Genomic DNA, 13,016 nt, shown 5'->3' on the forward strand with positions numbered 1-13,016 from the left:
GGTGTGCAGGACCAGCTGGGGGCCAGAGGACCGTCCGAGAGAGGATGCCCTGGTGCCAGGCCTGAGCATGACACTCGGTCTGTGCTTGGGATGCCTCACCTGAGAGTGGGACACAGCTGTGGGCAAGCACTTCACTGCCCTTGCCTGGACAGAACTGGACCCAGTGTCCGGCTGTGAGGCCAGATCGATTCTGTAAGCTCGATTCTGGTGGGGACTCCTGCAACTCCCCAAGGGACCATTTGGAGGGCTTTGGGGGAGGGGCGAAGAGAACTGGGGCCTCTGCTCCTGCCCCTGCCCAGCCCTGGCCCAGCCCTGGGGGCAGCGCGTGCGGCGGCCCCTCCTGGGGGCGCCCCACCCTCCGGCATGGCTGGGCCTGCAGGATGGGACTCCACAGGCTTCCTTCCAGAGGCCGCCCAGCCTGGACGTTCAGGGCGAGAGACTCAGGGGCCGGGCTAGTGTGGGGCCCCCCGGTGCCCCCAGTCTGGTTCACCCTCTGTCATCTGAGACCTTGATGCGGGGGTGGGGGGACACTGTGCGGCCTGCCCCTGGGGTGGGGCCGAGGCAGGCGGGGGCTCTGGTCCCTGCAGTGTCCCTGGGAAGTGTGAGCAGGGGTGTGGGGTCTGGGTGGGAGCTGAGGAGCTCTCCAGGCGCCCCACAGCCGGAGACAGGCGTGGCTGGCAGCACCACGAGAAGCAAACGTCCCCCTCCCTCCCCGCCTCAGCGCCTCTTTCTGTGGGCGGTGTCACACCTGAGCTTCGGGGAGGGGGTGGTGAGGGAGGGCAGATGCCCCGCTGCCTGGAGTCCTGGGCCAGGACTGGGAGGGCCCACACGCAGCGGTCGGGGTCCTGCAGAAGGCGCAAGGCTTCCAGCACCTAGACCTGACCCTCATCAGCAGACCGCCCTTGGACCCCTGCTCCTGGATCGGGGAGGGGCCGCTCCCAGGGACCAGGGACCCCACACTGTCCCACCTAATACTCCGAAGGCATGGTTTGAGGCACGAGGAGACACTCGGTCAGGGGGCAAGTCCAGGGCGGCACAAGTCTCCCTGCCCAGCCTGAGGGCAGCTGGGTGTGCCGGGCCAGGCCCCTCGGAGTGGAATCCAGTGTCCTCCACCCCCTCACTGGGCCCGAGACCCCAGACACGGGGCGGAGGGGGCAGGAGGTCTGTGACTCCCCTGGGTTATTTCTTCCTCACTGTGGGCTCCAGCCACCCTTGTTTTGGGAAGTCGAGACGGCCTGTCGCTGAGGGTCCCGGGTACACGTCCTCCCCTGGCCTCCTGCTCTGCCTTCTCATCCAAGGAATTCAGGACGTTTCCCTGGGAAACGTGACCCTGACCGCTGCCCGTGGGCCCGGCACCATTTGCCTTGTGCCCTGAGGCCTCCAGCTGCAGCTTTGGGGGATGGTTCTAAGCCCCGAGGGGCAACGTTTCCGAGGACATCCGGTCCTGGGCTCAGTCAGGATGGGCTGGTCTCCGCCTGGGCCGTTTGTCCCCCAGGGCACCCACTGCAGAGCCTGGTGCCCTGGAAAACGGGAGGCGGTGGGGGCCCCAGACCCAGGGCGCTGGGGCAGAGGAGGCCTCCGCATCGTTTCGTCGACACCACCTCTCCCCTCTTGTCACAAAGAGTTCAAATCTCTAATAAGAAAATTTAAGAGCCCTCATCAGCTCCGTCCCAGCCATTAGCCAACTGCACAGGGGTATTAATCTAATCACCCCCTCTGGTCTCAATGAATCGTGATAAAAATGTCAAACACTTAGATCACATTGGCCGGCAGCACCGTGACTGAGCGGTGAGGCAGGGCGCGGCCCTCGAGCCACCCGACAAGGGAGCGGGCTGCAGGCTGCTGCTCCCCCAGGAGCCCTTCCGAGTTTACGTGGACTCCAGGTCTGTCCGAGGTCAGTGTTGGCCCCACAAGCTGAGCTGTCCCTGGGGAGCCCTGGGCTGGGCGTGGGGGGACCAGAGAGATGCAGGGGTGGGGAGGCACTGGCAGCCCCCACAGGACGAGACCCCGAGAGGCAGGGTCGCAGGCCCCTCCAAGAGTCGGCTGCCCCACGGAGAAGCCGCCCCTGGCCCCGGGCACCCCAGCCACAGGGAGCTCCCAGCATCTGCTTCCTGGGAACCAGGCTGGCTGCTCTTTGTGAGGGTGGAGACGCAGTGAAAATTGATTTCTCTGTTGGAAACGGGACAATTAAACTGGTTGTTTCATCTCCATCATCGTCATAGTAAAATGAGGACAGCAGGCTGCGTGCGGCGGTAAGTAATGCCGTATGTCTTAATGCGAGGGAGCGTTAATTGAATACAAATGGCCTTCCCTGAAGCTGCTTGGTTATATTTCAGAGATATGGGATAATGATGCCAGTTAATCATTTTTACAAGATAGAAAATTACTGGCTCCTCCAGGAAGATCATTAAGGAAAACAATTGTTCATAGCAACTGAAAATAGAGTTTTAATTATTTAATGCAGGAATTAAACTATTAGAGACCAGTGCTGAATGAAGGAACTCACTAGAAATTTATACACAAGCGCCTATGAACATTTTAGTTTTATTAACCCACCTAACTTCTTAATCCAAATCAATCTGCAAGGCCTGTTTTAGCTATGATTGTCAGTTAACTGCTTGGAGAGGAGGGTAGGCCCAAGCGAGGCCCAGAGGGACAGGGAGTGTGGAACCACAGACCTGTCCTGGGGCGGAGACCGGGTGAGGGCGGCCCTGCCCTCGGGTGGGCACCAGGCATCCCACTGAGGGTCCCAGGAGGGATCCAGGGGCTCAGAGTGCCGGTGCCAGGAGGTGTGAGCCCCCAGACCAGGGCAGACCGAGGCCGGGGTCTCCCCAGCAGTGGAAGACAGGGCGTGGAATGGCCACGTGGAGCACGGCCGTGGTCTGGGCCTGGGTGGTGCTGTGCTACCGGCTTTGATGAAGGAGGACTTGTCCACACGGAGCCAGGAGCTGCCCACCTGGCAGGTCATGTGACATGACCCCCAACCCTGGCTGGCCAGGCTCCACAGCCTACAGGACCTTGGCCCCCAGTCCACTCTGCTGCAGCCCCCACTCAGCCCCCACCTCCCCGGGAACGATGGGGACCCTCGACGGCTCACCCCATCCTGGGAGCACCCTTGGCCCTGACGCACTGGACCTTCCGTGCGTGCAGCCAGCCTGCTGGAGGGTAGGGACACTTTCAACAAGGATTCAGGTTAAAGTTGCGAAATGGGAAATCCTTCACCGTGTGGAGTGAAACCAGAGACCTGCTGGTGACAGGACAGGAGCTCGCTGGGTGAAAACGCAGACGGGAAACCAGAGACCCATCAAAACACTGACCTCGGGTGTGGGCTGTGTCTTCCCTGTAATTCCCTCCAATTTCCTACAATAAAACATATTGTTAAAAGAAGCTCTCTATTTTAAAAATATGGAAATCAATATTTTCAAGACATAAATTCAGAAAACAAATGGAACTTGTAAGCCAGTGGTTGACTCCTCAGTCTGCGGGCTGTTGCGGCGGTCGAGGGGGGGGCACGGGGGCTCGGGGGCGGGCGCAGAGGGGCAGGTGCAGGGACCACGCCTCCCTGATGGGCGGGGTCGGGCCCTCCTGGTCCCCGTCAGGGGTGGACCGAGGCCGGGGGTCACATTTTCCAGGGGAGAGGATGGGCCTCTGGGTGAACGGCTCAAGGTCTCAGAGCATGGGCAGTGCTCAGCTCGGACCAGAGCCGGCTGCGGGTGGGAGCGGAGGCTGGGCGTGGGCGGTGGCGGCCTCCCGGAGCCCCCGGCCCTCCCCTCGCGCCAGGGCGCCCACCGCCCACCTGCTCCTTTCTGGAGCACATTGAGAACCCGCAGGTCTGGTCACCCTTTCTGCAAGGGCTGCCCACCATTCCAATTACACTGTCTCCTATTATTACCAATAAATTCCAAGTGATCTTTTTTCTCCTTAACAGTTTTTAGGGTTACATAAATTTCACCTGCGCAGTTTCTTCATGCCTGAATATATTACAGAACGCCACTTCTGCTGGAGAAGCTAATTGATACTGTGATTTGTCATGTTGCCGGGACATAATTCAGGAAGGTGTTTTAGATCCTTTGATACACGGCCCAGCACTCACGGTTAACATTTCTCACATGAGCAGACACGGCATCAGGTGAAAATGTGACGCTGCGCGGATGAAATATTTCCAGAAGCTTTTATTCTTGTTGTTTGGGTGGGTGCCAACATCTTTCTAGAAGAAAGCGCATATTTCCAACGCTGCTTGATGTGAATTTATTCCCCGGTCATCAGTTAGCTTTAAAAAAAAACTAGAACGAGTATGTGTATATATTTTAAAAAAGGAAAAAATCAAACACAAAAGAGGGGAATCGCCACCTCAATGTAATCAAAGATGAGCTTTGAAAAAACTCTTCCTGGTGAGTTAATTGCAGAGTCACAGGGAGCCGCAGGGACGTCTCAGGCAGCGCAGCGCGCCCTGCGCACACACACGGCCCCGGAGCACCGGACACGCGCAAACCAGGAGGTCGAGGTCGGTGCCACGGCGCCATCCAGGCTGTGGACCTGACTCTGTTTCCACCACTTTGACAGGCGCTCCTATGTGTGTGTGTGTGTGTGTGTGTGTGTTTATCCGCGTCTTGTCGTGTGTGTCCATCTGTGTGTCTGTCTCTCAGTGTCTGTGTCTGTGTGTCTCTCTGTGTCTGTATGTCTCTCTGTGTGTCTGTCTGTGTCTGTGTGTCTGTCTCTCTGTGTGTCTGTGTGTCTGTCTCTCTGTGTCTGTCTGTGTGTCTGTTTCTGTATGGCTGTCTCTCTGTGTCTGTGTGTCTGTCTGTGTCTGTGTGTCTGTCTCTCAGTGTCTCTCTGTGTCTGTGTGTCTGTCTCTTTGTGTCTGTGAGGCTGTCTCTCTGCGCCTGCACCAGCATTTGGTGTTTGTCACTGTTGTTCCTTTTAGCTGTTTCAGTAGACACGGTAGTGGTATCTTGTCACGGTCTTAATTTGTGCTCTTTTTGGCTACTTGGACTGTCATGTGTCTCAGCCCAGGAAGTCTCGGGACTGGTCTCCTTGCACCTAAGAGCTGCAGGGACACAGCCTCGCCAGCCAGGGTCCAGTGCGAGGTCAGGACGGAGCACGGAGCCTGCTCCTGTAGCCTGGGGAGCCCTCTGAGGCTGCTCCCCTTCCCGTGTGCTCAGCTCTGGGCCTCCCAGCCCAGGCGGTGACCAGGATCAATTCGCCTGGGGCCTGGCGCCCTCTGGCCTTTGGGTGGCTGCCTCCGGCTGCCAGTTGGCCCCAGAGTGGGTGCTCAGAGGCCAGAGAGGTCTCCCGGTGAGACAGGCAGGAGACAGGGCTTGCATGGGGGCGGGACTTCCGTGCAGACCCCACACCTGTGCTCGGAGGCTGGCAGAACAGCGCTGACAGGACCAGGAGCCCCAGGGACTCCTGGACAGAGCAGCCCGAGCAGCCCCCGGCTGGGGTCCCCTGAGGGCCCAGTGCCAGGGGGACCGTGACCTCTCCTGTGCCCCCACCTGCGTGTCCTCTAACGGGGTGGGCTTCACTCCAGAGAGACCGGGGCTGGTCTCCCTCAGCCTGGGAGGCTCTGTGCCCCCGTGGGCCAGGTTGGCCTGGGTGTGGTGTGAGGCCCTTCCCTGGTGACTGTGGCATCTGTCCTTCCTACAACCGCCCTCAATTCCGGCTGAGTGTCCAGCTCTAGGGACAGTGGCCTCTCCCAGGTTCACTCCATCCACGGCAGAGACCACGGGCGGTGGCTGGATGTCGAGCTCTGTGGGGGGACTCTGCAATCCAGGATGGGGCCCCTCACCCACCTCCCGTCCCTTGGAATCTGCCATCACCCTGCGTCCCACATCAACCTCCCACTGCCCCCCGACGTGCCCTGCCCCCCGAGGCTCAGCCCCAGGACCCATGGCGCCTTCCACAGGCTCTCGCCTCCCTCATTCACCCGTCCAGTCACTCACTCAGCAGACGTCACTGAGCCCCACCGTGTCCTGGCATTGGACAAAGGCTGCTCCCTCGAGGGGTCCCCAGCCCGGCCATCAGAGGTGACCACAGACGGTGAAACACCCAGGAGTGGTCGGTGAGGGCAGGACAAACGTGGGTGGTGCAGCAGGGCCGCCCAGAGGACTCCCCGCGTGGGCACTTTGCCACTTCTGGTCCCTCAGCATGGGGGGAACCGAGGTCACTGCTGGGCCCAGCCTGACGGCTCCCGGCCCCCATGCCCGCGGGAGGCGGCTGGCTCTGCAGCACAGGCGGAGCTGGAACCTGCCGTGGGCCGGGACATCAGGTCCGCAAGCCCAGTGCCGGCCACTCCACCAAGAGCTGTCTGGAGCGTGGCACCTAGACCTGGTCGGCCGTCCCTCCTGGTCACAGTTCGATGGCCACAGCCCCATGGGCCGAGTGACACGTGTGACTGAGTCCTTCCCTCGGAGCCCTGCCCAGGATGTGAGCCCCCGCCGCTGTGCAGGAAGCTGGGCCGCAGGCTTGGGGGCGCGTGCCGCGTGGCCAGTTCCTTCCCTTTGAGGTTTGAGGGTGGGAAGGCGCCGGCGTTGGCAGTGGGGTGGGGTGCATGGGGCGAGGGGCACAGAGCCACGGCTGGCCACTGCTTCCGGGGTCACAGAAACACAGCTCAAAAGCTGACTTAGCTGTTTACTGAAGCGCTTCAACAACTCAGAGCCAGGGTGTGCAAGGCTTGGTGGGGGGTGCCCAACCGCCAGCCTCCTCCTGTTGCGGCCTGCGGGAGGCGGGTCCTCCACCCAGTGCCCGCACAGGGAGAGCCTGGAGCAGCCGAAGGCCTGAAGGTCCAGGCAGCTCTAGGGTCAGCGGGACACACCCCTCCCCCTCGCCCACACTGCCCAGCCCCCTCCCGGGGCCCCTGGCTTCAGGGTGGAGACTTGCAGGTGCCGTGCTGTGCAGAAGGGGGGGGTGGAGTCCCTGCCTGACAGCCTGGCGGGAGGTCACTGAAGGAGGGGCTCCACTGGGGAGACCCCAGAAAGGGGAGGAACTGGTCCAGGAAGGAAATGCTGAGCCGGCTGCGGAGAGGGCCTGCGGGGAGGGGCTGGGGGAGAAGGCGGCCCCGTCACACGATGGCCTGGTGCGGCAGCCCGTAGAGGACCATGTTGAGGGCGATGGGGAGCCGCTCTGCGCCCTGCAGCTGTGGCCGGAGCAGCGCCAGCTTGTCCTTCCAGGTCTGCAGAGGCTCGTCTGTGAGGAGCATGGACGGGGCTTGTGAGACGCGGGATCCCCGGGCTCAGGGCGCATGGGGGGAGTGGGAGGGAGGGGAGGGCGCTGCTGGCTCTGCCTCCCTCCAGAGGCGAGGACCCGCTGCCCGTCCTTACAGGCGAGGGCCCCAGGGCCACCCGCCCACTCTCTCACTCCATTGCTTGCTCAGCCACTCAACAAGCATTTCTCTCTGGCCCCTGCAGCCCGCCCCCGCCACCGTGGACCTTGCGACTCTGAGTCTGAAGCGCCCTTTGCGCCCTGTGTCCCGAAGACGCCATGACTCTGGATCATGCTGGGACACACCTCCCTCAGACCGGCCCTTCAACCTGCGTCTGGAGCTCCTGCTCGGGCAGCATGCAAGGTTTTACAGCAGGACCCGTGCGTGACGCTGCTGCCCCCTGTGGGATCGGGGCTGCCTTTGCCCTGGAGGAGCGGTGGGTGGTTCCCTCACATCCAGAAAGCACACCAGGGCTTAGAATTTGTGGGGCCTGAACCGTTCTGAGATGAATTAGCAGCTCCCCTGACCCGAGTGCTGTGTGCTTCCCCCTAACGACCTTTGATGCCAGACCTCGCTACGGCCAGGACCCGTGGGAGGCTGACGTTGTCAGCACGTGCTGGCCTTCGGAGGCTCCCTGCCCTGCAGGGCTGCAGGGGCAGCGGCTGGGAGGTGGCAGCCACACAGCCTGATGGACCAGTGAGGAGGGTGGCCTCTGGTTACCACAGTCCGCCGCTTCACCGGCTCCCATCTTCTGAAGGAGGTGGGTCGTTCTCCCGATGGACTTGCCAACTGCCAGCAGATCTGGGGAAGAGACGTCCCTCAGACGGGCCTCTGGGAGGCCCAGAGGGAACCAGGCTGGACCGGGGTCCCCTCACGACTCACTCTCCCACAGGACGCTGGCCCGCATCGCATTGTCCTGCAGGACCGTCGGCCACTGGTTCGCCACGATGCTGCGGACCCCCACCAGACTCAGAAGGATGGCAGTCCGGACGGGCTCCTCCAGGGACAACCGGAGTGCACTGCAGGGGACCGGGCTCCCGTGGGTGGCGCCCAGGGGCTCAGCCCGAGCCCTCCCCCACCCGCAGCCCAAGCACCCCACGTGGGGACGTGTATCTGGGCTGACAGCTCTTAAGGTTCTTGACAGCATCAAGAATCCTGCCCATCCTCCCCACACACCATTAAGCAACATTTAACAAGAAAGGTCATTTCTGAGTCCAGCCAAGTCCCTCCGGACGGCCCCCAGCCACAGGGTGGAGCCAGGAGGGAAGCGCCCCCAGGCACGGGTGGTCCCCGCTCAGCCCGCAGCCCACAGAGGCCCTGGGGTGGCATGTGACATGTGAGCTGTGAAGCCAGGGTGTCCTCCGAGCTGCCAGCCCTCTGTCTCCCAGCTCAGTCCCAGCCGGCCTGTGGTCTGCTGGTGGAGCCGCCCTTTCCCCACCCCCACCCCCACCCCCAGGGGACTTTGCCATGGAAGGGTCTGGGGCAGAGCATGGAGCCCCCACACAGTCACGGTGCAGAGACAGTTGTGTCCCCCGCACTCCCCAGCGGCACACCCATGGCTCGGATTCCCCACCCCATGCCCTGTTGCCTGCCCCAGCTACCCGGGGGCCGGGCTGCGAGCTGCAGCCTGTGCAGAGGGGACGCCGGGCACCTCTTGTTCTCCGAGGACTCCAGGCGCCGCCGCATGCTGGTGTAGGACCGCGTCAGGTCCAGCAGGACCATCACCTGGCAGTCTGTGGGTCACAGGAGGGTGGCTCAGCGCCCTGGGGGTCCTTGCAGGCGGGTGTCGCCCGCGGTGCAGGTGGACCACAGAAACCCACCCCACCTGCCTGGGACTCGGACTTGACGTCCCTTTTCTGGGCTGCACTGGCCGCACGGGCATTATTTGCCTCAGGGCCCTACCCCCTCCACACTCCCCTAGGCGACCAGGCCAGGCAATGGGAGGGGCGGGCAGCCCTCCCTGCCCCGCACAGGGGCCTCGGCTCCCAGCCTCCGCCCAGGAGGGCCAGCGTCGGGATGCAGCGCTGGGCTGTGCTGTGCAGGTCCGGCCCCTGGAGGACAGGCTCTGGTTGGTGACGCTGTCAGCCCTGCAGGGCTGTGAGCCTGTGAGAGCTTCTATTTCATTCGCCATCTCATTCGAGAAGGTGGGAATTAAAGTTTCAAAGAGGCCTGTTTCCACCTCCCCTGGAGTATATGGGTCCCCCCAGCGGACAGCTTGTGGGGAGCCAGGTGACAGGGGCAGTTCAGGCGTCCTGACCACAGGACAAGTGTCCACGTGCCTGTGGTGCCAGCCTTAGTGGAGCCACGCTCAAGGGTAGGGGCCACCTGTGAGGGTCCCTGAAAAGGCTCCTCCAACTATGCACAGTGGCCACCTGCCCAGCAACCGCCCCAGGAGAAGGTCAGGCGCGGGCAGGCCCCATGGGGTGGGGGTGGGGGGCGCTGGGGGCACCGCCACCAGCAGACGGGACGACGGCACTGGGGGCCCGTATTCCACCTAGAAGGACAGGCGACGGGGGGCTGGGCCAGCTTTCCCAACCCCTGGAGGGCTGACCCCCAGCTCCGGACCCTGGCCCTGTCTCTCAGAGAAATGGAGGAGGGGTCCTGAGCAGAGGCCCCCTGTGCCTTCCTAAAGTGCCCCCCAGCCTTTGTCAGAGGACGGGGAGACACCTGATGAGACACGAGAGGAGACACAGGGGCCCTGCTCTGTCCTGTGTGGACCCCACCTGTGCCTGTGGGTCTGGCAGACTCAGGCTCCCGGGCTCACCTTGCAGATTCATGGCGGCCAACCTCTCCACCATCACGTGGGACAGGAAGCTCTCCATCCCGTAGAAGAAGAAGCCTTGGCAGCTGCCCAGGAGCTGCTCCCACTCGGCCTGGCTGCGGGGGCCGGAGAGAGGACCCAGTGGGCAGGAGGCGGCAGGAACAGGCCCCACAGCCGCCCGACATGCTGGCCAAGCAGACAGCACCCGCGGTGCAGCCTCCTCTGCACTCTTCGCGGACACAGAGCCACGTTAACCCTCCCAGTGCCTGCGGGGTCCCCGGGCGGCTGGTTCGGGGGACTCTCCTGAGAATGGACCTCGGGGCTCGGGAATGAGCCCCGCCTCCCGGGCAGCGAACCTGAGAGGGGCTAGAAGGGCCTGCCCGCCGGCCCTGGAGCCCAGGCGCCCAGGGCACCCACTGGGGCTGCGTCCCTGCCGGGTGGGGGGAGCTCACCACCCTGACCCCTGCAGGCTCGGCCCCACTCCTCCCGGAGCTCAGCCCCCGGAGCCCCACCCCCTCCGGGAGGGCCCCCCTGGGAGTCAGGACACACACACACACACACACACACTGTGCTGTACTGGCCGCGGGCCCTCGTGCAGGGTCACACACACCCCTGGGGGCCCAGGTCCTCAGCTAGGCCCTGCGAGGACCGAGGCACTGGAGGGCGTTGACAGGACAGAATGAGGGGATCAGGGCAGAAGGGAGCCTTGGGGGAGGGGGAGGGGCCCGTGTGCGGAGCCCCCTCCGGCCGGTGCGGCACAGCCCCACTCTGCAGGCCGGCGCCCTGGGAACCCAGATGCGGACCTTGGGAAGTTCTTCTTTCCCAGATGGCCCGCCCATCTCGCAGTGAAGGTATCACGGAATCTTTCCAAAATTTCCCGGGTTACGGAGACAGGAGTCAGCACTTCTGCAACCAGAACTGGATCATGAGATACGGGAGCACTGAGGGGTGTGCGTCCTCGGCGGGGCAGGGTGCCCCGGGCCGTGGCCCCTCACAGGCAGGGCCCCTCCCCTCCTTGTGGAGGGCTTTACAGCCCAACTCCCAAGAGAAGAGCCAAAGGACGCTGTTCTCGAGCCGCAGTGGCGCCCCCGGTGCCCGTCCTCAGGGGTTCATCTCACTCATGTCCTGTCCCGGCTGCAGACGGCGAGGGCCGGGTGTCGGGCACACGAGGGTCCGCCCCCCACGGTCAGCGTAGCAGGAGGTGACCTCCGTGGGACAGAGGCCCAGGCACCCGGTCCATGCTGCCCAGGCCCGGGCCAGGCCAGTCCAGGCCGTGGGTGGCGTGTGGCATGTTGCGGGAGCTCTCACCTGTGCCCTGGGCCTCCTCGTAGGGGTCCACCATGACTGGGCCTTGGTTAAGGAGACACAGGGCCACGGGCTCAGGGGTTTGGGCGGCCAAGCCGTCAAAGGATACATCTGAAGTTGTCCGAGTCGATGGTGATGCAGTCTGCGGGGATGATCCGGGGCACGCTGCCCTGCGAGGACAGATGGGGTCCTCAGGGACGCGTCCCAGGACAGCCTCGGGCCCAGAGCTGGCAGCGGGGCCCCAGGATCCCCGCGGGGCCGCCACCACCTACCTTCGGGCCCTTCTTTGCCGGGCCTCTCTTCTTGTGGTCTTTGCCTCTGGCCTCTTTCTTCGTGTTCCCCTCTGTTAAGACAGTAATGAGAAGTGGTGATGTCTTGGAACCAGACAGAGGTGGTGGTACACATGTGAATGCTCCAAATGCCACTGAATTCTTCACTTTAGGATGGTCAATTTTACATTATGTGAATTTCATCTCCATTAAAAAAAACAAGAAGTATTGTGAACAGTTGATTTTAATTTTTGTAAAGTTGAAATGGCAATAATCTCTCAAATATAAAGGCTTACAGGGCTGGGAAGGCCCAGGCCAGGAGACCTCAAGAAAGGAGCGGTTGCCAGAGGTTCCCAGGCCCACTCAACTGACCATTCACACACCATGCTGGGCACTCCGCAGTGTGTCTGCTGCAGCAGCCCAGGCACAGGGGGCTGGGCTGCTGGCTCCTTTGCCTCCTGCACATACAAGCTGCCCCCTTGCTACACCTCACTGTTCCGGTGGAGGTAAGTGAAAATAATGAGTTCCCTTCATTTCTGTTGGGGCCTTCAGCAGGAAATGGAATGGGAGCTGAGTGGGGCTCTTGCTGAGCCCCACCTTTACAGAGATGCTTCCGGGGGCCCTGGGAGGAGGCAGCCTGACTGAGATTTGGGTGGTTCCTCCGTCAGGATGAGGTACCTTCTTGTGTTCCTAGTTTGCTAAGCATTTCCATTACGAATCCGTGCATTTTAGCAAATGCTTCTCCCCCACACCATCTGAGGTGCGCCTAAGCTTGTCTTTCCTTCGATCTGTTCACCTGTGACATCTGTAGGGTTTCGGTCGGACGGGCCGAGGAAATGTTCCGTTTCTCTTTCTTCTTTCTCTTCTCACCTGCCGTTCCTGAGCGGTCAGGGGGCGGGGCCTGGACCGGCCAGTGGGAGGACCGGGGAGGCGGCTTTTTCTTTCATTTTTTCTACTTGGGGAGATTTGTACAGACCGATGCAAACGGTTTCTTAAAAAGTGCAACAAAAGACACAGTGAAACTGAAACGCTGTCTGTGGGGACGCGGACCCCCCGCTCTTCCTGGCGGAGCGGCTGCTGCTTCGCCTTCCTTCGTGGGTCCCTGAGCTCTGCTCCCGGGACTTCATCCTCTCCGCCTGAACTTCTGAGTATATGGCCACGAGGTTGTTCATAATATTCTCCTATTGCCTGAAAGTCGCTGATGCGCCTCCAGTCTGTGTCTGTTTTCTCTCTCATCCTGCTCATCTGTGCCTTCTCTGCTTCTTTCTCGATCCTCCTCACAGGGATGTGTGAGGCTTTTTGAGGTTTTTTCTCCCGAACAACCAATTTTGTTTTTGTTTTTGGTGGGAGGGGGAGGGGGTACTTAGGTTTATTTATTTCTACTTGTCTTTTAAGGGAGGTGCCGGGCTGAACCCAGGGCCCCGTGCACGCTCTGCGCGCGCTCTGCCCGCGCCACGTCCTCCCTGCGGAGCGCCCAGGG

General features: G+C 62.0%; 1 protein-coding gene across 8 annotated transcripts in view; it reads right to left on the minus strand.

Moving 5' to 3' along the window:
- Positions 1 to 6,613: 6,613 nt before the first annotated feature.
- Positions 6,614 to 13,016, minus strand: part of CFAP46 (cilia and flagella associated protein 46) — an 86,969-nt gene continuing 80,566 nt past the window's right edge. For 4 of the 8 annotated variants that reach the window (XM_072972164.1, XM_072972165.1, XM_072972160.1 and 1 more), the window contains 8 exons: positions 11,540 to 11,610; positions 11,377 to 11,437; positions 11,271 to 11,306; positions 10,766 to 10,880; positions 9,966 to 10,078; positions 8,853 to 8,934; positions 8,084 to 8,220; positions 7,092 to 8,002 (listed from right to left, as the gene is read on the minus strand). In XM_072972164.1, coding sequence (XP_072828265.1) covers positions 7,776 to 8,002; positions 8,084 to 8,220; positions 8,853 to 8,934; positions 9,966 to 10,078; positions 10,766 to 10,880; positions 11,271 to 11,306; positions 11,377 to 11,437; positions 11,540 to 11,610 — 842 coding nt within the window. In that variant the 3' untranslated portion in view covers positions 7,092 to 7,775. Of the gene's footprint in view, positions 8,003 to 8,083; positions 8,221 to 8,852; positions 8,935 to 9,965; positions 10,079 to 10,765; positions 10,881 to 11,270; positions 11,307 to 11,376; positions 11,438 to 11,539; positions 11,611 to 13,016 lie in introns of all 8 variants that reach the window. The other 4 variants (XM_072972163.1, XM_072972161.1, XM_072972162.1 and 1 more) reach the window with 4 other exon arrangements.

This window comes from Vicugna pacos, chromosome 11 (genome assembly GCF_048564905.1).
Source record: "Vicugna pacos chromosome 11, VicPac4, whole genome shotgun sequence".
In the NCBI taxonomy this organism is placed as follows: Eukaryota; Metazoa; Chordata; class Mammalia; order Artiodactyla; family Camelidae; genus Vicugna; species Vicugna pacos.